We start from the raw sequence: 22111 nt of genomic DNA, 5'->3' as shown, positions 1-22111 counted from the left end.
TGTGTGTGCAAACATGCATGTGCATATTTAATTTTGATGAGGTATGCTGATGCGCGTTTCGTCTACAGTTTTATGCCTCCACTATGATAAAGATCCTGTCTATAAGAGCTGTCTGGAAAGTGCTGCAGATCTTTCACTTTTGTCTTTACCAAAGCTCCTAGAGGCAGTGAAAACTCATATTAATAGGTGGCAGGAAGAGCTGGGAAAGGAGATGTAGTCCAGGTAATAATAGACACCTTGTTAGCGAGAAGTGTCACAAATGTGTAAGGAGCATTGTGAGACTGAGAACTCAAATCCTGGGTTTCAGTTTTTAAATATTCCCATGTGTGTCGATGAAAAAAGATGTAGCGAAGCTGTCTAAAGCCTTATCTAATTTATGTAGCACTTCAGCCAAATTTTATTTGATGACTCAGTTCTGTCTCATCAGCAGCTGAGAATGTTTTTAAGGCATATTTCCAAAATGTATCTCTGTAAAATCGTACCGCCTAATAAATGAAATCCATTTTCCAAGATGAGCTTCTTTAAACACATGAAATTCGAGTACGAAGCACTGCAAAAATACTGGCTTAAATGTATTAAAGTCCTTATGAAGGCATTCATAGTCTGTCATTGTAACACTAAATGCAGGTGTGAACCTGTGAATGAGGTGACAGCAGTTGAACAAACATGCACACTAAAATAGCAACCCTTCACTTCACTGTGACACACCTGAAGTCACCAAAGTTTTTTTTTTTTTTTTTACATGAGTTGTTTGTACACATAAATAAAACCGGCCTATATTCCCAATTATGATGAGCACAAACAAACAAATGAACACAATTAATTTGAATTTGAAATATGTACTGCTGGAATTGTCGATGATTAAGTTTGGTCATGCCTCCACACTTATTCTTGTGTTCCTTCTTTCATTTTAGTGACAGTCTCTCGCTGCAGTAAATATGTGATAGTGATGACTTTGTGGGTTGTTGACCTCTGAGCCTGTAGTAATTAATACACAAGCTGTCTTGGATTTGCATGTATAGGCTTGGTTATAAGGAATGACACCTAGTGTGGCCCTTTCAGAATGTCAGAAGACAGCGAGCGGCACAAGGACCGTGCGTGTGAGTGGATAAGCGTATCTCGGCAAATATGTGGGAGTGTTTTGGATTACGGTTTGCTGTGCCATATCTGTCCTCCAGCCTTTACCATCTGTGAGATAAGTGTGTAAGAAGACACATAAAGCCAAAGTTGGCACTGAAAGGACACTACACTGCCCCTGTGCATGTGTGCATGCATGTCTCATTAGAGCGTCAGGGTCGCCTGGAAGTCAACCTCCCCTAATTGGCATAACAGTTGTCAAGGAAACAGGCTGGAGATCAGGCCCAGGGAAAAGTGACCAAAGTGTTTATGTCCATCTTAAACAAACACAGCGGACAACCTGCAGAGTACGTATGTCACCCCCAGGCATATGCTTCAACCTGCAAAGATAACAAGGGACTGACACATATATTCCCAAATGAGCAGAATTACCAGTAAGTAAACACACACAGGAAAACAGAAAGGAGGAAAGATGAAAACTGCAATGGCACACATTTAGTCTCTCTGTGTCACCCTCTCTCTCTCACAAACACACACACACTCACACACCATCTGAGACTGGGTTAAGCAGAGACAACAACAAACCTGTGTAGTGTAACCGTACACAAGGTCGCCTGAAGAGAACTTTTCCTCGTCTTCCCACTGTGTCCCACATTGCATCTTTTCCACCTTTTCTGAATTCAGCAATAAATAGAGAGAGAATTTACTTACATGTTAGTATTATTGAAATCGGATGCTATTTTGTACTTAAATTAGACCTTATACCATCATTACATTTGTCTGGTAGAACACATTTACAGCATACGATGCCTTGTTTTGGATTAAACAACTCATCATCTTATAAAGGTGTGAGATTTAGCTCGACTTGCTGTGCTGTTTTTCACATTGAAGCATGTTCTGTTCCTTCTGTTACTTACCTTTAGTTGTAATTCAGTATTTTCCCATATTGTCACTCTGATTCTACGATTTCCTTGGCTGAATAATCTGGGTACTAATTCTAACACAGAGTAAATCATGCTGACTGGTTTAGCTTAAGGATAAATGTAATTATATCACAATAAAAATCCTGAGATGTATCACTTTATTTTAAAGCCGGAAACTGAAGGGAATAATTGTGGAAATGCATATGGAAATACTTGGAAATGCATCAAGATAATCTTACATAACCAAAGTAACTTTTAACAGTAACAGAATACATAGTTACATAGTTTCAAAGTACAAGAACTGCTGCTTGCTAGCCACGTTTCCCACACACGCGACATGCTAGTGATGCTAGCATAAGTCTATGGCATTTTATATTGTGGCTGCTAGCTTAATGGCTAGCTGACTTTTCTGCTCCACAACTCCTACAAGTATACTGTCTTACTCACCACTGAGCACGTTCTGGACAACAAACAACACAGCACAATCACTTTTAGCCTCAACACATGTGCTCGACTCACACAAATGGCGCAGATATCTAAGAATGATGTTCAGCTTTGAAAAGCATGTTGCCTCTCCTATGCTTGCTTGTTTTTAATGATCTGCAGAGCAATGCCCATTTTAAATATATTGCAATTTAAAGCGAAATGGTAATAGTTATACATGCATTCATGTCATCAAGACTTTATTTTATTATTCATTATATCTTTTCTTGAGCAAATCATCCCTGGATCGCTTACAACTGAACCCTAATGCTGCCATGAGGCTTATCACCAGGTCCCCTAAAAGTTCCATATAATACTGATTCTTTCTTCCTTACTGCCATAAAGCTTAGGGTTCAATTTAAACTTTTGGCGATCAATTTCACATCCTTCCACGGTCAGGTGCTTTGATACATCGATAAGGTAATACATCCATACGTAACGTCTAGATCTCTGAGGTTTTCTGATCAGTCCTTGTTGGCTGTACCTAGATCTAGGTTTAAAACAAAAGGCGACTGTAAGATTCTGGCCATCAAGCTGCTTCCATTGGACCTAAGATCTGCGGACACTTTTGATACCTTTAAAAAGAAACTTAAGATCCACTTGTGCAGACTTGCCTTTATTTAGTTCTATCATTTTATACCCTTTTAATTGTTGTATCTTGTTCAGTATTGTAAAGCACTTTGTGACTTTTTGTTCTTGGAAAGCTCTCTCTCTATATAAACCTTAGTTACCTGTGTATTTTTGATGCTGTAACATGAACACAGTGGTGACTGCAGCAGGGCAGCAGTAGGGACTCATGGAAAAACAACACAGGTCATCTAATTCATCTATCTCTCAGTTAACCAAAAAGGTTTATTTGCATTATTAAAACATCAAACATTAGTTTTTACTATTTTTCTAGCCGGGCTACACTCTGTTGGGGGTCTTGCTGCTTTACTAGTGAAAGCCAATTTTTGCTGGTGAATGAATTCACAAAATACACATCCAGCACTTTTAGTAGTGCTCAGTCCCCTATGATCAAATCACCAAGTATTACCTTCTTGCCTATAAGCAACACTCTGTCTCCATTCCCACTTAAAGTTCAAAAAGTTGCAGTCAGTTTCTCAGATTAATTACAGCCTGCATTATTTTCACCACAGATGCTTTCAACATGTGATTTTCTTCATGCAAAATACTTCTTGCACTGAAAGCTGCTGATGTTACCGTAATAACATTTCCTCCATTAGAAAGTTACTTCAGACTGCTGGCAGCTAGCAGATGTCCCGAATGACATAAATGCAACAGTGAAAGCCAAACATGACTTTATTTTGAGGTTTCAGAACATGCTGTAAAGCTCTTACTGCTCTAGGTAGCAGACATGCTTGTGCTTTGACGTGATGAAGTAAATAAATTCCAGACAGTTTGTGGATAACAAATTGCTAGTCAGACTTCAAGAATGAGGCCATTGGATTTTTCCGAACAAGATGCTGGAATTTCCAACTTTACTCTGCATATGTAAAAAAAAACAAAAAGGAAAAGCATTAGCTCACTCATGGATGCTCTTTCTTTTTTTTCCCTTAAAAAGATAAAAAATCTTCTCACACAACTCTAAGTAAAAATGCTTTCCAAGCTTTTCCTCTTTTCTTCCCTTAAACCTTTGCTGCTTCTCCCCTCTACGCTCAGCTTCTGGTCTTCTTTCCGTCTGCCTCACTGTCTCTATTCATAGCATTCCTTAACTCTTTCACATAGCTTTCGATCGCTGGATGTGTCTACAGTTTTGTTCCTTGTCTTTCTCTCTTTCCGTCTCTCTGTGTGTCTATATGGGTGTGTGTGTATTTGCGTGTACAGAATGTGTGTTTCTCCTTCTCCACAGCATGTCCATCAGCCATCTCATTATGGCTGTCTGTTTTTACATCCCTTTGCCTCATTAGGCACCATGCACAGCCACTGAGGACAGCAGGTCTCAACTCCAGTGCCAATTTACCTCTCTCTCAGTGGCTTTGTGCATGTGTGTGTGTGAGAGAGAGAGACAGAAGAGAGCTTTCTGCATCTACTTTGTCACAGATTACCTTGTTTTCTTGTATTATGGCTCTTCCCATCCTTTGCATCTTCCTCATCTGTTGTCCATCCATGGTCATGGGATACTGAGTTCCCTAACCATCCTCTACATGCTTTACCCATCCCTTCTAATTTTTGACTCACTTTCCTCTCTCTTTGTCTTGAGCTCCTGTTAGAAGAAGTCATATCTTTATTAGTTATTTATTTATTTTGTTTGTTTCACTCTTTAGTTAATTCACACCATAACCTAACATGCATGTCTTTGTGGGTGAAAGCTGGAGTGTCTGGAAAGAAACCACAGAGAAAGAGGGAGACTTTGCAAACCCCAGAGTAGGCTTAAACCAAAAACCCTCTTCATTGAGGACCACTATAACACTGTGCTGTCACATAATTCTCACTTGTAGCTTACGACTTGTAAGTCATAGGAGACTTCCTAAATTAATTAGGACTGCATAAGAACATAAACATGTATAGCGGTTAAAAAAACAGATTTTAGGCGTTAATTTTCTTTCACTTACTTCTACTTTTCCAAAATATCTACAGGTCATCTAGATCAAAACCCTGTTATAAAGCAGAAGGTAAAAATATGCTCTTTGGAGGCACAAACCACTTTCCAAATGTTAGGATGAGTAAAATGTAAATAACACAGAACTGATGCCTTTGCATGTTTAGAGAAATTGGGGCATGGGCAGCAAAACACCTGGTGGAACATCTCACAACTATTTAGCAACTTGATGGGTTAAAAGAGAGATAGAAAGGCAGAGTCTTCTCATCCCAGAGAGGGAGAGTCTTGCAAAATATGTACAACAATCTGCCTTGTGGTAAAATGCATCAAAAGAAAACTCTCAACTTTTATCAGTTTCTTGGTTTGACATAACCACTGCAGTGTGAAAAATACTGGCGACCACCAGTGCTACCCCTTAGTGTCCTGGTGCACACACCTGTGGTACCAATTTGAAAATCCTACATTGCGGCGTTTTTGAGTTATCCCATGCAGACGATTTTCAGAAATCTTGTGAAGTTGAACTCTCAACTTTACCTTCAAGTCAAGGTCACTGAGATTGGAACTTCTCAGAGATTTTTAGTAGATGCATCTATGGTATCAATTTAAAGCTCCTACGTCATCTCGTTCTCGAGGTATCACGTTCACAAACGTAGGCGTAAGTGCCACCTGCCTGCCCGGCAGGGTATCAACAATGCCCCATCAGCCTTTTACAGATGAAGGGTAAAAAAGCAGCAGTGGGACAGATTATTACTAATAATAGCATCCAAAACAGCTTCACATGAGTTCCAGTGAACATGGCTGTAGCTGGAAGAGAGCACCTTGAGGGACACTTCCTGTGAAGATGCCATATTTCGAGATGTCGCTATAGAATAAAGTTTTCTGCCTTTGGGGAGCCAATCGACAGCCAGGTGGCCAGGGCAGCTGCGCATCTTGGCCGTTCGCAAGCAGCCTGAAGTGTATTGAAAGTGTAACAGGAAATAAATTTTATCTGAAATACGATTATTGCTCACTCTTACTTCCTTAATTAGTTAGACTAGTGCAATCCTCGATTAAAGCATGCGTGTTCTGAATGGACCAATCGTGGATTGCAGGTGTGCGTAGCTGTTTTTACACACGGCCTCCAGAAAACGGTGGAAGAATCAGGTTGGAAAATTCTCTGAAGTTGTTCTTTTTTCACATGGAACACACAGTGGGAGCTCACAGTCCACATTTAGTCTACATTCGCATTACTGGAAATACCCTGGGATAGGAGAGGAAGCCGTATAGAGCGAGCACAAGGCAGGGCACATGATGCCATCTCATTTGCTGTTATTTCACCACCTGTGCTATTCTCAGATGTGCAACATACAGTATGGATGTTGTACAAAGGAGTTAGGAAGTTATCTACTGTTTAATGTCTGATTTGTGTTTTCACATATAGCTTTGTTTTGTAAAGACAAGTATTGGGCTTCAGGTCATGTGTACATAAATATGCATTACTGTTTTGAAAAGAGGGGAATCATCTGTGAGGAGACGCTCACTGAATGAAGATGTTTTATATTTTGTGAATGCAGTCATTCGAAGTTTTTTTCTTATTACAAGCCTCATTCACCCATTCACATAGTGACAATCTGATGGATGTCCTAGGGGACGCTTGCGGTACAGTGTCCGAGGATACTATGGATACTGTTGCCCCAGGATAACTCGACATGCACATTAAAGAATTGAACTACCGACCTTCTAATTGGTGGACATCCCACTCGACCTTCTGTGTTAGTACCAAAGTCACACAAATATAATCTCACAGTTGTGAATCCAGCACAGCCATAGATGCACGCATGGATGTATTCACTGAACCGAATGAGTGTATCCCAATGCATCAACACCTTTAAAACTGTTGTGACTGTTCAGCGACACCCTGACAGTTCTTACCAAGACAGCAAATAAGCGTTTTGATGAAAATGTCAACGTGTTTGAAACTTTGAAAAATTGTTAAAATTTTCAACCGCAGACAAATTATTTTGCAATCAACCAAGTTTTTTGTTACACCTCAGAGTTTGTTTAGGTTATATTAAAGTGTTCTATAAAGGGTTTATTTCTTCTACTGACGCTGTTTTTTCCCTTGTGTTTTGGTGTATGATTCCAGGTGAATGACATCTACCATGACAGTTCTTTAGGAGCAAAAATCAATGTGGTTCTGGTGCGGATTATCATGCTGGGCTACGGCAAGGTAAGACCTGAAACTACACGAGTTCTGCTGAAAAGCCAACTGAGATGCAGTTCCTGGAAAGTGGACGCCTCGTCTCTCTATTTTGCTACCGTCGCTTTAAGTACCTATAGAAAGCATGGCAAAGTCATGCATACAGTGTCATAAACAAACACACAGACACACCCGCATACTCATCAGCACACGCTGATGCCCAGAGCCTGTTATTCCAGTGGACTGAGCAAAAGAGGAACTAAAAGCATGCAGCATCCCAGGGGAGTGTTTTCAAGTTGCACGCCTTCACAGTTCAGCACCAAAGCACACACAGAAGCTCTTCCCGTTATGCAATCAGCCTTCTTCCCAGTGGGTTGCAGCACAGAATCATGGGAAGTCCAGGCAAAGATAAACAATCAATGATAGCCCTCCCTCATTCATAAAGAGAGAGACTGGACAATGGGGTGGCAGGGTGAGGTGGGGGCATCCTTCTCTTCTTTACTGTAACACTATCTGCACATCTGTGCAGATAGAGGAAGCGAGAAAAAGTGGAAGAGAGGAAAAAGAGCGATAAAGCAAGACACGGCAGAAATGGAGGAGGGCAGGGATTACCACAACAGATGATACAAGTGATTTTATTGCTGGATAGGTGCTCTGTGATATACTTACGCTGCTGTAGCCTTATCTCTTCCTCTCCTCTCGCTACATGTCCACAGTCCCAGTAGAACTCTGGAAACACACACTCGCACATGCACGAGCGCCACACACGCGTGCGAACACACACACACACCGCACTACATTGGTCATTCTGGGCCAGACCCTATGCAGCTTCAGCCAAAGCTCCGGCTGTCCATCATTCCCAATTACCGTGGCAACAGAGCTGCACCCAGACAGCCTGCAGATTGGCTGTGTGACCCTGAATGCGGGCGCACTCACACTCCCACACTTCACACACTCCAACACAACATTTACACACACGACACACCATTGCAAACACATTTTGAAAGATCATTAAAAATACCCCCGAAACACACTCACGAGCAACTGATGAACATGAGGAACCACATAGGTGTACCGTGCGTTGTCTAACGGGGCGTTTACGCGGTGTGCAGGCTTCACACTTCATCATGTGTACAGAGGCAGGCCATATGTCTTCAGTGCAACTCACTCACACCGCGCGCACTCTCTCAGCTGTGCATTGTGCATGTGTGAAAACAGAGAGCGAATGTAGAAAAGAGGCAAAGGCAGACATGGAAAGCTTCGAAGGGGGCGGGGTGTAGATAAGCAGAGATCCTAATAAGAAAGAGCATGCGAGGTGAAGGTGAGTGGAAGCAACTGCAAGCATCTGGGTGTTTGTGTGGGTGTTGGCATTATGCAAGTAACTGTAAGTAAATATTTTGTAATTGGGCATGTTTTTGACTACTAGTGCATAGCTCGTTAACAGGCTGCTTTTGTTCTAGTTCATGTTCATGACTGAAATTATCAATTCAGAGTTCATTTATTATTTTGTAAGTACTGTCCTTCCCCCTGAGTGTATGTGTGTGTGTGTATTTTTGTTGTACACATCAGCAATTTACAAGATGTGCTGACAATATATAACATTGTGACACTGCCCCCTACAGGGCTGAGGAGGATAATGTTTCAGAACTAGAACAAGAAACAATGTTTCTTGTATGATTTTTTTTTTTAATCCCTCTTCTTATTTTACCTTTGCGTGTGAATGTCTTTCCAGTCCATGAGCCTGATTGAACTTGGAAACCCATCCCAGAGTCTGGAGAATGTGTGTCGCTGGGCCTTTCTGCAACAGAAGCAAGACACAGGGGACGCCGAGTATCACGACCACGCCATCTTCCTCACACGGCAGGAATTTGGCCCCACGGGAATGCAGGGTACTTAAAGACATGTACACAATCAGCTTTCATAATGTGTTTAGCATAATGGTACATGCATCTAAATCAAATGCATTTGCTCCCCTGACAAAATAAAATCCATCATTCAGAGAAATCTCTCTTCTTTCTGCCTTTCTCTCATGTAGCTGCGTAGTGCTGCTGTGGCTTTGGTGGTTGGTGGTTTTTCTGTGCAGCAGAGTACAGGCTAACAGTCAGGCCCAGGGGAGAGGCCTCTAAAGGCAGTGGCCTAGCTATCCAGAAGCCCTTCAGCTGCCCTTGGGCTCATCCTTCAGCAGCAGAAAATCAATAAACAGAGAAGGGCCAGCCACAGAGTCACAATTAAAGGCATTTCAGGACAGAAAAGCTCACAGGGAGCAAGAGATTAGCATACGCAGAGGTGGGAGGGGACGGTTTAGGGTTAGGATCAGATACACAAATCCAGACACATTTGTTCTTATGTGGGTGACACAGTTTTCTTTGTGGGTGTGTGGATCATACATCATATATATCTTTATATAGCAGTCTGACATTGGGGTGAGAGGTAAATATAAGTGTGTCTTTGGGTTCCTCTCACCAATCAATGTATTTCAGTATGACTTTGGTGACTGACCAGAAATGTTTCAGTGTGATTATGAGCTTGATAAGTAAAATTCTTGTGAAAATTCATGTAATGTAATAGATTAGTGTGAGATGAAACACTACTTTTGACTGACTGAGCGGTGTCGCAGATTTTCTTTTGACTGTCCAAAATTGTAATGCTTATTTGGAACACTTTGTCTCTATCATTGTTTGAGCGTCTATAAATCTTTTAGTGTGTCTATAAATCTTTCAAGTTTTTCTCTCTCTTCCTTGTCGCTAAGGTTATGCTCCGGTGACAGGCATGTGCCACCCGGTTAGGAGCTGCACCCTGAACCACGAGGACGGTTTCTCCTCCGCCTTTGTGGTGGCACACGAGACCGGACATGTGTAAGTGCGTTGCCGTGATGATGGTTCGAGCCTGCTAACTTGGCACAACAAAAGAAAACAAAGCAGTCACTTGAAGAACTGGATTGATGCATTACAGCTTTAGATCGCTGGTCCACTTCAGTCAATATCTGTTGAGTGAATTAACACTGCCTCCCGCCTTTGTTTCATGTTCTTTAACTCCCACACGTTCCCAATCTGTCTCCACTGGTTCATCTTTTTTCCCTTTACTTCTCTCTTGATGTCTCTTTTTTTTTTCTTTCTCTCGCTCTTGTGTAGGCTGGGGATGGAGCATGATGGCCAGGGAAACCGCTGCGGAGACGAGGTGCACTTGGGCAGCATCATGGCTCCTCTGGTGCAAGCTGCTTTCCACCGCTTTCAATGGTCCAAATGTAGCATGCAGGAGCTGGGACGATACCTTCAGTGAGACACAGACACATACACATGCAACCTCACGTACAGAAGTATTTGATTTATGGGCTTTTAAAGGTCAGGGCTGGCATCGGTATGATTTGGATCCAGCTGATGCATGGATATTGCCAGTCTGTGCTGTCTTTAAGATTAGGTTTGAATAAAAAATATACAGGGCGTATCAAACCGAATCAGCCGATTTCAAAGCGCTCTAACTCTGCAACCGTTCAGTGTTAACAATAGAAACATGTACTGTTAGAAAGAGCAGATTTGTGAGTTTCCTGTTGCCTGTAGTTGCTGATAGGTACTGTTGGGAAATCAGTTTTACCCCGGTTCTTTTTTATTCCTCGGGCCTCCAGAGATGGCACCGGACCCAGTAGTCATTTTTACAAAATCTTTATTCATCTCTATTCATCTTCATTTAAGCATGCACTTCTAGAAGGGAAGATGAGGCCGGTGTCCCTCTGTAAAGATCTTCCACCTCTTTCTTACGGTGCGCACACACCGAACGCGATAGAGGCGGCCAGAGCGTCAGGTGTACATGTAAAGTCAATGGAAAGAGCGCGATGACACGCGATTGCGCATCCGGCGAACATGCGGAAGCAGATTTGCGTCGCGAAAACGCCAAAACCCGTGAAACGCGCGTCAGTGTACCGCGTGGGGCGCGTTTGACTCGCGAAGAAAACCACGCGTGTCAGATTGTGTGTTGCATTTGTGCACACGCCCGTGCATCGCGCCAACCGCTGGAGTTGGAAAATATGAACTCCGGCATCAAATCGCGCCCCGACAACCAATCAGGAGGCCGGTGACGTGGCTGTAACCAGGTCACAGGGGCAGATCAAACCAAAGCCCTTCATTCTTCATTCAGTATGGAGGAAAAACTCATCACTGCCGTGGCTAATCACCCAGAGCTGTATGATGCCAGCTGCTACTTCTACCGAGACAGGAATAAAAAGGACCGAGCTTGGAGGCACAGAAGTGAGGAGATCGGGCAACCTGCTAAGTTCATTCATTCTCCTTTTTAATTTTCAGACTGACCCGATAAAGCCGCGCAAAAGCTAGCAAGCCCGCCTACTGTCCCGCTATTTTCCCACTGATGTACAAATACCTTTCCGCTAACAAGATAATGTGTTTATTCAGAGGACATCTGCAGCACAACACATCTGGCACAACTTCCTCCCACATTTCCGGTCCACGCGCGTGGAAAGATGCAATTTTGAGGCGCGATGGGTTTTTCTTGGACACGCGTTGAGGTGCGAATGTGCACGCGTCAAATTAGGGGTGTTTAGGGCGTTTTCGCTCGCCTCTATCGCGTTCGGTGTGAACGCAGCCTTAGTTACACCCAGCTTTATAGAAGCGACCCCATCATAAATCCCCCACAATGTGCTGCAAACTCTGTGTCTGTGTCTATGTGCACGAGCACGTGAGTGCCTGTGTGTGCGCGTACCCACGTGTCTACGTGAGTGAGTGTGCATGTGGATGTGTGAGTGTAACAGTTAAAACACTGTGGGTGTGTGTCTCTTCCTAGGGGCCATAAAAACCATCTCCCTTCCAGACCACAGTTATCAAGTTACAAATGTTGAGACCCCCACACAGGTATCCTCTGGGGAATTTCCACTCAGCATTAACTCCTCTTTGTCTTACTTTCACAGTTCAACTGGGGAGGGTCTCCTAAGATCTACTCCTAAGTTCATGACACAGTCAGGCCTTTATTTATATCCAGGGCAGTGTCAGTGTCTCTACCATAATTCTACATTCTATCTTAACACATGTCTAAACTCTAAAACAAACTAAACATTCCTACATGTCTAAACTCTAAAACAAACTAAACATTCCTACATGTCTAAACTCTAAAATAAGCTAAACATTTCTACAGTACCCTAACAACATCAGCGGCTGCATGCTCGCAAATGTATGGGACAGGTTTGACTGTTATGAGTGTGGAGGGGGGCACTTTGAGCACTTGTGAACACTAAGTTTTTTCTATGTAAAACTTTGCATTCATCCATGGGTTTTAAAATTCACCACAGCCTTCTATGTCACAGGTTTCGAACTCCAGGCCTCGAGGGCCGGTGTCCTGCAGGTTTTAAATATTACCCTGAATCAAATGATTGGTTCATTTCAGGCCTCTGGAGAACTTGAAGCCATTTAAATCAGCTGTGTTGGATCAAGGACACATCTAAAACCTGTAGGACACCGTCCCTTGAGACCTCAAGTTCCTCCACCCCTGCTTTAAATGATATAGCCTTTTGGAATCAGATGATTCTTTTTGATACACTCTGTACTTTACAAAGTACAAAAATCCTATAAAATTATGTCGTCCATGATGTTCACATATATAAAGACTAGCGATATCCTAAACTTCTAAAGGCATTTGATTACTTCTTTGCATTACTTTTTAGGCTATTTGACAGCATGGAAATCTACAAGTTGTGCTAAAATCACACTGAACCAATTAAAGTGTTTGTTTCTGCTAATCTTTCATCACTGATCTCCCTTTATATGCCACTCTCTCGGGCAAAGCTTCACTGCTTCCACTGTGGCTGCTTCTTCCAGTTCACTCCCTCAGTGTCCCTTTTTGATTACTTGCATGTGCGCTCTGTGATTTTTATGGTAGATCTCAAATTACACAGGGAGGAAACATCTGGGTGAAACTGATCCACTTCTAATGTTTGGGATCATTGCTGGTGATGAGAGCTGGAGCTCTGGCCACACCTCAGAAATCAAACAGTAGCTTTTAGTAGAAAAATCCAGTGTTCAAGTGAGAAGGCAGCACATCGGGTGAGGATTGGAAGAAGCAGTCACGCACAGAGGACCTCAGACATCGCTTGAATACGGTGTGGCGCATGCCATCATGCCACCCAACAGCACTTTTGAACCCGCAGACATTGTTGGGCCATGCCAACACCAGTCTTTGCTCACCAGATTTTTCTACTTCCCCAAAATTAAACTGAAGTTGAAGAGTTGCTGTTTTATCCCACTTAATCTATTCAATTCAATTTTATTTATATAGCAACAAATCACTACAACAGTCACCTCAAGGTGCTTTATATTGTAAAGACACTACAATCGTGGAGAGAAAACCCCCATGGCTATAGGGTCATTTGATTGTTTTGATTGACAAAACAATCAAATGACCCCCTTTGAGTAAGTGCTTGGCGACAGTGGGAAGGAAAAACTCCCTTTTAACAGGAAGAAACCTCCACCAGACTCAGGGAGGGATGCCATCTGCTGTGACCGGTTGGTGGAGCGAAAGTGATCCAGTGAGCAGATGCACATGCTCAAGTCATTAGAATGGGAGAAAACTAAAGTCTGCCAAATTGTGACAACACCATTTAATTGTTAATTTATCAATACAAGAATATGATATTAGTCCCAGTCCTCATTTTATGGCTAAAGAATGCCAGACGATAGTGTACATAGAAAAGAAAAAAGAAAATTAAGATGAACACATGTTTAAACTCTTCTTTCAGTTCCTATGACTGTCTTCGTGATGACCCTTTTGACCACAACTGGCCATCGCTGCCTCAACTTCCTGGTTTGCATTACTCCATGAACGAGCAGTGCCGCTTTGACTTCGGCGTGGGCTACACGACGTGCACCGCGGTAAGAGACCAGCGTAGTCCTAAACAGTCTCTTTACTAGCATACAGTCGCTAGCTTACTGACACCTGAAAACTCAGCTAACACAACGATGTCAACCTCTGCAACCTTTGCATCACTTTATCCTCTCGCTCGCTTTGAATTGCTTGTATCGGTTAATTCAGTTCAGTTTGCTGAATTTCACTGTGGCATATGTACTTTTTATGTGACCCCTTAAGCTCTGAAGGTTTTCCTTACTAACCAAGAGCCACACTGTAATGAAATGAGAGTCACTCATACACAGCTATTCACGTTCTTCTGATGTCCTCTGTTTCCTCTCCCGGCCTCTGGTGGGATTGACATCTTACTTAAAAGCAGGTAATTGGTTTTGATAGATACTTCTTTTCTGTTGTTAATGTTAAATAGAAATAAACTATTTATTTGTTTATAATAACACTACATATGCCTTGATACCACAGTGCCTTTACATGAAACTGTCACAAGCAGCTCTTTGTAAACACGAAAAGCTTCACCCAGCTGCAGCATCTTGCCCGGCCTTTTTACCCCAGTCACCCTCACCCGCTCTATGACTGTGAAGCCACTGTGGCACGCTGTTGGGAGGCTGTTGCTTAATTGACTGACAGCTTGTTCAGGGGCTTTGCACACCTTGCTAGATTACCCTCTATTCTCTTGTCAAACTCATTCCCCTCAGCTACAAAAGGCGGGGCAGGCAGGAATGCAGGTAAGGTTACCCCATCTCCTGGAAGACATGTGGCCTCGTCTTTTATTTTCTCAGACTTTCTTTTTCTATTTGTCCTCTGAAGTTGTAACTGTTTGTAATGTTGCTCCTTATTTTCAATTTCTTTTCTTTTTACTGTACTTTGTTTATCTGTCCTACCCATTGTCATAGTTTGGATGTTAACGTTGGATGTTAGTCTGCAGGATTCTAAAATGCTTCAAAGTGGCGCTAAAATCTTTCAAAACAACTGTGAAGCTACTGGTTCATTGGTTGGCTGTGGTGCAGTCCAGCAGTTGAACAGTACCATATCCCGAGTCCTCTTCTGCAAAATCTGTGTTAAATCACTGCAGCCCTGGCAGGAAGAGCCTCATTATATTGGCACTCTCGCGACTTAAACGAGCGGAAAAGGTTGGAAAGATGCCTTTCCCATCCAAGGGGAAAGGGCCTAGCCAGAACAGAGGCTGTTTTTCCATGTTTTCTCCTCAGCTTTTAGGATCCTCCAGTCTGATCTTACTGCTGATTACCTACCACAGTCTACCCACTGACTGTGACTCACACTAAGACCTGTAAAGGTCCACTGGGGTCATGGTGGGTAGAAAAGCCTTTGGAGGGAGGAGGGCACCGCCCCTCAGACACTGGACTTCACTTCGGTTTGGTTGGTTGATATCCTCATCTGTGGCTTATATCAGACAAGAAGGAGAATTTGGACTTGATCTGTGTCCAGGGGCATTTTTAGAGGTCACTGTGACCTCACTCTATGGCTTTTGAAACCTTTTGCCCTCTGCCCTCCGTGGTGACATTCTTAGCTGTAGGCTGTCTCATTATGAGAGTCTTGTCTCTCTCACGCAAACACACATCCATTGGTTTAGTTTGCATGAATGGCTGTGTATCTCTCAGTGGAGCATAATGTACAGTGCAGTGACTCAGCACAGGTTTGGTGTTGTTAGTGTTGGATATAATACTATTGTTGTGGCTATTGTTGTTGTGATATCTCTCCTCCCATCTCTACTTGTGCTTCCGTTATTCAGTGTTTAATCTCATCCTACTAGCGTGTGTTGGAAGTTGGAGCTTTCAGCTATGAGAATGGGTTTCTCTCTGTGTCCCACAGTATCGCACATTTGAACCATGCAAGCAGCTGTGGTGTAGCCACCCAGACAATCCATTCTTCTGCAAGACTAAGAAAGGGCCACCCATTGATGGAACCATGTGTGGGGAAGGGAAGGTATTTATACACTGTTTTATTACAATAAAGTGTAGCGCAATGCTACTGGAAGGCAAAGAAAATGTATTTCATTGTACAATATTTCCAACTGGTAACTTATGTGCTTGGCCTGTTGCAGCATTGCTATAGAGGTCACTGCATCTGGCTGACCCCCGACCTCATGAGGCAAGATGGAAACTGGGGTGCATGGAGCGAGTTTGGCCAGTGTTCGCGCACCTGTGGTGGAGGAGTACAGTTTCGCACACGCAGCTGTAACAATCCAACGTAGGAAACTCTTTTTATACACTGCATGTATAAAAACAAATATCAGTTTTAGGTATTGTGTCACTCCTGATAGAGGAGCCATTAATAAAAATGATTGAAAAATGTGAATGATTAAGGTTTCAGAGATAAAAAATAATCCAGAGCAAAATATTCCCGTCCTCTCTGACCTGCCACTCCCCCAGACCGCACAACGGAGGCCGGAAATGCGTGGGGGAGGATTCCCAATTCCAGATGTGCGACACCAACGAGTGTGAGGATATTTACAGCGATCCAAGAGAAGAGCAGTGCCACGCTTGGGCCCTTCACTCTGAAATCTACACCAACAAGCACCACTGGCTGCCTTATGAACACCCAGACCGTGAGTATGCACGTGCAAACGATGTATTGGGGTGGAGATATGAGCCAGCCTGGGAAAGACAAACTTTAAGTGATGATATACTGTGGAAGTCATAAATATAAATGAAAGCCAACAAGAGGAGGAAGCACAGTCTTGAATGTGGCTGGGTTGTGGAGCGTTTATATATATAGGTTGTGTTTTTCTATGGTCACTGACATCTGGCAGTGAGTGCAGCTTTGAAGTATGGCTACGCCCTCCCACAAAAAAAAATGTAAAAAGCCACAACTTTCAAACTCATTTTCTATGAACTCAGTGTCTTCTTTTTCTCCACCCTTTTGCTGATGTCATTTGAACTCCTCCTCCAACTTTTTCTGCATCCAAACATTTGGCACATGTGGACAAACTCTCATATTCACCCAAACCTAAATTTCTCTGCTTAATATTCCAAACCTTTGACATTACACTGTGTGAGTGTGAAGCTCCACCCTTGCCTCTGAGTTGAGATGTCACTGCCTTCCTGATACATATTAAATTATCGTCCAACTAAAGGGCAGCCCTCGAGAAAAGTGCTGAGCTGTCTCCTTATCTACACAGAGGTCACGCTACTCAAAGTCAGCTAAGAAGGTCTTGCTAAATTGTTTTTCTTCATTTTTATTATTTCCAAATGGCAGATTTTTCAGCAAAGCTTTTACCATCTCAAATTACCTTTCGATGTGTGCGCTCGTGCTTGCATGTGTGTTAATGTACGCATGCTTCTATGAGAGAGGAAAAAAACTGAGGTTTAACTGAATTCAATTTATAGCTTGACATCTCCAGAAGTGTGTGTACTGTGACTCTGACAAAGTACAGTGTCTGCTCTGAATGTGAACTTGTAGTTTCTCTTCTATAGTTTATTAATCTATATGTAGAGAACCTCACCTATATTTATCTCTTGTGTTAACTCTCTGAGGTTTAAGTCATCATATGTGCTAACCATAACTCTAATCCTTGCAATGTCAAATTGAAAAAAGTACCTGAATCCAAAATATCTTTTGAAATGATCTAAAATATAACACTAAATATAATTGTGTTTTTGATTTTGCATGTATTATTGTACATAGTTGAAGAGTATGTCTAAAGTTAGGATTAAAAACTGATGTTTAGTTTGAAGTTTGCACTTCTGACACAAGCTAAGGCTGCGTCTTGCTGCTTCTGCAAGGCTTTAAAAAAAGAGCTCAATGTGAAAGGGAAACTGCTGATTTATTGGTCCATCTATGTCAGAGTTGTCCAACATAAGAATCAGCTAGGCAAAAGCTCTATACTGGTCACTGGATGGCATTTAAAAATGTGAAGAAGGGCATAGATTTTGGACATTTACTGCACCAAAAACATTAAATAATAAATAAACAATTAAATGACAGATGTTTGTTTGTTGTCGTTGTTTTTTTTCTTCAAAAAAGACATTTTAAGTGAATGAACAAAAACCTGAGGTCTGAGCTACAGGAAGCTCCCAAAAAGTTCCAGTTTTCGTGCTGATGTTAATGCCTGAGAACATTTGGAGCTCTAAACTTATTGAGTCAGCAGAGCGCTGGAGACTTGTACACACTGGGCGCTTCAGCACTTGGCGACCCCAGTCTGTGATTTTTTTGTGGTCTGCCACTTTGTGGCTCAGTTGCTGTCTTTCCTGAATACTTTTACTTTGCAATAGAACCACTTAAAGTTGATTGCGGAAAATCTTTAAGGGAAGAAATTTCAAGAACTAAATTGTTGCAATGGTGGCATCCTATTACAGTACCATCCTCGATACCATTGAGTTCATTAGAATGACCGATTCTTTCTCAAATGTTTGTAAAGGTAGACTGCACAGTTATGGGCTTGATTTTATACTGCTGAAATGGCAAACGCCTGATTTCAAAGATTAAGAGGTGTGGGCCTCGAGTGCCGGTGTCCTGCAGGTTTTAGATGTGTCCTTGATCAAACACAGCTCATTCAAATTGCTAACTTACCTCCTCAACATGTCTTGAAGTTCTCCAGAGGGCTGGTTGTTGAATGATCTAATCATTTGATTCAGGTGTGTTGACTCAGGGTGATATCTAAAACCTGCAGGACACTGGCACTCGAGGCCTGGAGTTGCCTACTCCTGATCTATGGCCATGACATGTTAGAAGTGAACAAAAGTGCGAGATCGCAGATACAAGCAGTGGAAATGAGCTTCCTGTGTAGGGTGTCTGTGCTCACTCATACAGATAGGGTAAAGAGTTTGGTACATAAATAGGGACTCAGTGTAAAGTCACCACTGCTCATCCACATTCAAAGTTGAAGTACTTCAAGCATCTGACTGAGATGCCTCCTAGGTGAGGTTTTGTGGGCATATCTAATTGGGAGCAGGCCCCAGGAAAGAACAAGCACATGTTGGACATATTATGTCTCTCAGCTGGCTCAGTGTCCCCCAGAAGAAGTGAAGGAGATAGCTGGGGAGACCTAGGTCTAGGCATGTCTGCTTAGACTGGTGATTCCTCAGATGAGAACCAGAAAATAGAGGTTATATATTTTGTTGTTTAGCCTCCGTAGTTCTTCTTCTCCGCTGTAATGTGTGTGCATGTGTCAACTGCCACAGAGCAGCAAAAGACTTATAACACTGAGAAGGGATTTTGTACATTATTTGTGCATTCTCAGTCCAACCTGACAAGATTGTGTTTTCTCCATGTGATCGAACTGAGCAGTTTTGTTGCATGTCTCCCACCTGTTTATTAGTGTCAACGCTCCAAAAGACAAGGTCTCTGGATTGTAGCCATCTGTAATAAATGTGATGAAGTAGGAGTGTTCGTTCACACTCGGACTATCTGCCAGGCTTCATCTCTGGGGGCTCATGCAGTTGTAGTATGACTCACTCAGACAGACACAATGAGACAAAGTGTCGCGCTGACTCACAGAGAGCTTATTCAGAGCATAAAAATAATCGCATGTCGGTTGTAAACATGAAATCTTCAAGTCAGATCACAGGGGTGACACTGTGACAATCGCTTGGATGGTGGTTTTCATTCTCTGTGATCATTTGTGTCTGCCTTCCAGCTAGCAAACGCTGCTACCTGCATTGTCAGTCCAAGGAGACCAGAACCGCAGTCTTCACGGAGACAGTGGTCCTGGATGGTACGCGGTGCTCATACAAGGACCCACACAGTGTCTGCGTGGGTGCGGAGTGTAAGGTGAGGGCCATGCGCGTGGAAAGACAGCCGCACAGGTGCTCAGATCAGCATGTGTCAAATTCTGCGTTCCTTTATTAACAGAAAGTGGGATGTGACGGAGTGGTCGGCTCCTCGGAGCAGGAGGACAACTGTGGAGTGTGTGGAGGTGACAACTCCAGCTGCAAAATCTTCAAAGACACCATCACACGTAACGCCAAGAAACAAGGTAACCCACTAACACACTGAATAACCCTTAATTCGTTTCATAGAGGAGACTTGACTCAGTCCTACCAGTCTAGCAGCCAGCTGTCATTCTGGTAAGCACAGTATAAACATTTGGCTGGTGTCTGTCATACTGGACTCTCTGTTTTTATTTAATTTTATCTTTTGGTTAAACATCGCCCTCTAGAGGAATGTTTTAAAATTGCCGCAAACCTCAGTAAAAATCCAACCTCACATGTTTCCATTCGAGCATTGCCAAGAAGTTACGTCAACACTCACTTCATAACCTAACATTTATGACAGTATTATCTAACCCTTGGTGTTGGGAGAATTCCATGTTATAACAGCGAAATTCTCAGAATCAGATGTTTTCCCTGGATGAAAATAATCAAGACTAAAGGGATTTTCAGTAGTGTGCAAGGATATTTAATTGAAATTAGAAAGGGAGCTTTACTGGCTTTGGTGCAATTCTTTGGTATGAAACAGTAAAACTGACTTTTTAGCACAAACCAGATATCTGTTTTATTTCAGGGTTCCTCAAAGTTCTCGAAATCCCCCGGGGAACGCGTCACTTACTGATCCAAGAGCTGAAAGCCACCTCGCACACTCTAGGTATTTTAAAATCTAGCTTTTGCTTCTGTGCCAGATTCTGGAATGTAGATTTGCTCATTGCAGTGTTGTCAATTTTTCTCCCATCTGCAGTGGTGAAAAATGTGGCATCAGGACAGTTCTTCATAAACGGGGACATGGAGAAGCCAGAATTCTACTCAGTCATAGAGAAGGGCGTGGAGTGGGAATATGAGAATGACAATGACAAGGAGACCCTTCAGTCAACCGGGCCTCTCAGACATGGAGTTCTGATCATGGTACGCAACAACATGGCTTTAAAAATGAATCTATAATGACCTAAATTTCATAATAATCTCATAATGTCACCTTTTGTAGTTGAAATTATGCATTATCTAGATTCCTTCATTAATTTTATGATGATCTGTCGGATTTTAGATGAAACTACACGGGGATGAGGATGTAAATTTGTCATACAAGTACTTGTTGAGAACAGACTCTGACTCTGGAATTCAGAACAACATGCTAGTGGAGGACAGCGCTTATGAATGGGCCCCAAAGAACTGGTCTGAATGCTCTAAGCCTTGTGGTGGAGGTACAGTAGAACAAAGAAAATTCTTATGGTGAAACCGTTGTTTCTATGATTTGATGTCTGATTTTTCCACCCTTTTTTAGGAAAACAGCACCTGCGATACGGCTGCAGAAGAAAAGTCGACAGCAAGATGGTTCATAAAAGGTTCTGTAACAAGTCCAACATGAAACCGAGAGGTGGCATGAGGGACTGCAACCAGAAGGCCTGCCCTCCTCCCATGTATGTGTTCACATGAGAAGCACAACATCTGTGAAAATATGACTTACAGTGGGAATCCACACTCAGATTAAAGCAACTTTTTCTGCATTCAGGTCGCCCTTTGTTCTCCTTTGTGGTTGATATGTTTTGATGGCCCTCGACGCTCTTTCCTGTCTTTGCTGTTATTTATTCTCCAGCTGGGTGACGGGGGAGTGGCAGAACTGCAGCAAGCCATGTGGAAAGACGGGCATGCAAGTCCGATCGGTGAGCTGCGTCCAACCTTCGCATGACAACAAAACGCGTGCTATTCACAACAAACACTGCAACGACAACCGTCCAGAGTCGCGCAGATCCTGCAACCGATTTTCCTGCCCCACCCAGTGGAGAGTTGGACAGTGGTCACAGGTATGTAGGCTAAACTAGAACCTTGAAGATGCTCGCACTTTGTTCACATTTTGTAAGTAGTTAGCAGTGATGGGATTAACGGCGTTGCTAACAGCGGTACTTTAATCTAACTAATTACTATTTCTATCGTTACAATGCCGTTACCGTTACTAATAAGAAAATGCGGTGCGGTGGCGTTACTATTTTTCAACAGACTGTTGAAGCTGTCTTCAGCTTACCGTATCTTATATCAGTTGCACGGAAGTAGCTGTAAGTAATCTCGGCGACCAATCAAAAAATGATATGGCAACATGACATTTCGTTGTTTAGGAAGAGGGGGAAGTTTTAGGAGTGACGGAGAGAGAGAGAGAGAG

The 22111-nt window shown here is 42.7% G+C and overlaps 1 protein-coding gene across 2 annotated transcripts in view; it reads left to right on the top strand.

The window, feature by feature from the left end:
* adamts2a (ADAM metallopeptidase with thrombospondin type 1 motif, 2a) overlaps nucleotides 1-22111 on the top strand; it is a 143296-nt gene that overhangs the window by 111376 nt on the left and 9809 nt on the right. For both annotated transcript variants that reach the window (XM_039617440.1, XM_039617434.1), the window contains exons 5-19: nucleotides 7151-7234; nucleotides 8937-9093; nucleotides 9954-10059; nucleotides 10336-10479; nucleotides 13941-14073; nucleotides 15896-16009; nucleotides 16128-16273; nucleotides 16456-16631; nucleotides 19662-19795; nucleotides 19877-20000; nucleotides 20528-20608; nucleotides 20699-20862; nucleotides 21002-21158; nucleotides 21239-21374; nucleotides 21551-21758. In XM_039617440.1, coding sequence (XP_039473374.1) covers nucleotides 7151-7234; nucleotides 8937-9093; nucleotides 9954-10059; nucleotides 10336-10479; nucleotides 13941-14073; nucleotides 15896-16009; nucleotides 16128-16273; nucleotides 16456-16631; nucleotides 19662-19795; nucleotides 19877-20000; nucleotides 20528-20608; nucleotides 20699-20862; nucleotides 21002-21158; nucleotides 21239-21374; nucleotides 21551-21758 — 2064 coding nt within the window. The remainder of the gene's footprint in view (nucleotides 1-7150; nucleotides 7235-8936; nucleotides 9094-9953; nucleotides 10060-10335; nucleotides 10480-13940; nucleotides 14074-15895; nucleotides 16010-16127; nucleotides 16274-16455; nucleotides 16632-19661; nucleotides 19796-19876; nucleotides 20001-20527; nucleotides 20609-20698; nucleotides 20863-21001; nucleotides 21159-21238; nucleotides 21375-21550; nucleotides 21759-22111) is intronic.

Source organism: Oreochromis aureus, linkage group 2 (assembly GCF_013358895.1).
Source record: "Oreochromis aureus strain Israel breed Guangdong linkage group 2, ZZ_aureus, whole genome shotgun sequence".
Classification (NCBI taxonomy): Eukaryota; Metazoa; Chordata; class Actinopteri; order Cichliformes; family Cichlidae; genus Oreochromis; species Oreochromis aureus.
The sequence above is the reverse complement of the archived record's forward strand: the minus strand, read 5'-3'. Positions and strand labels throughout refer to the sequence as shown.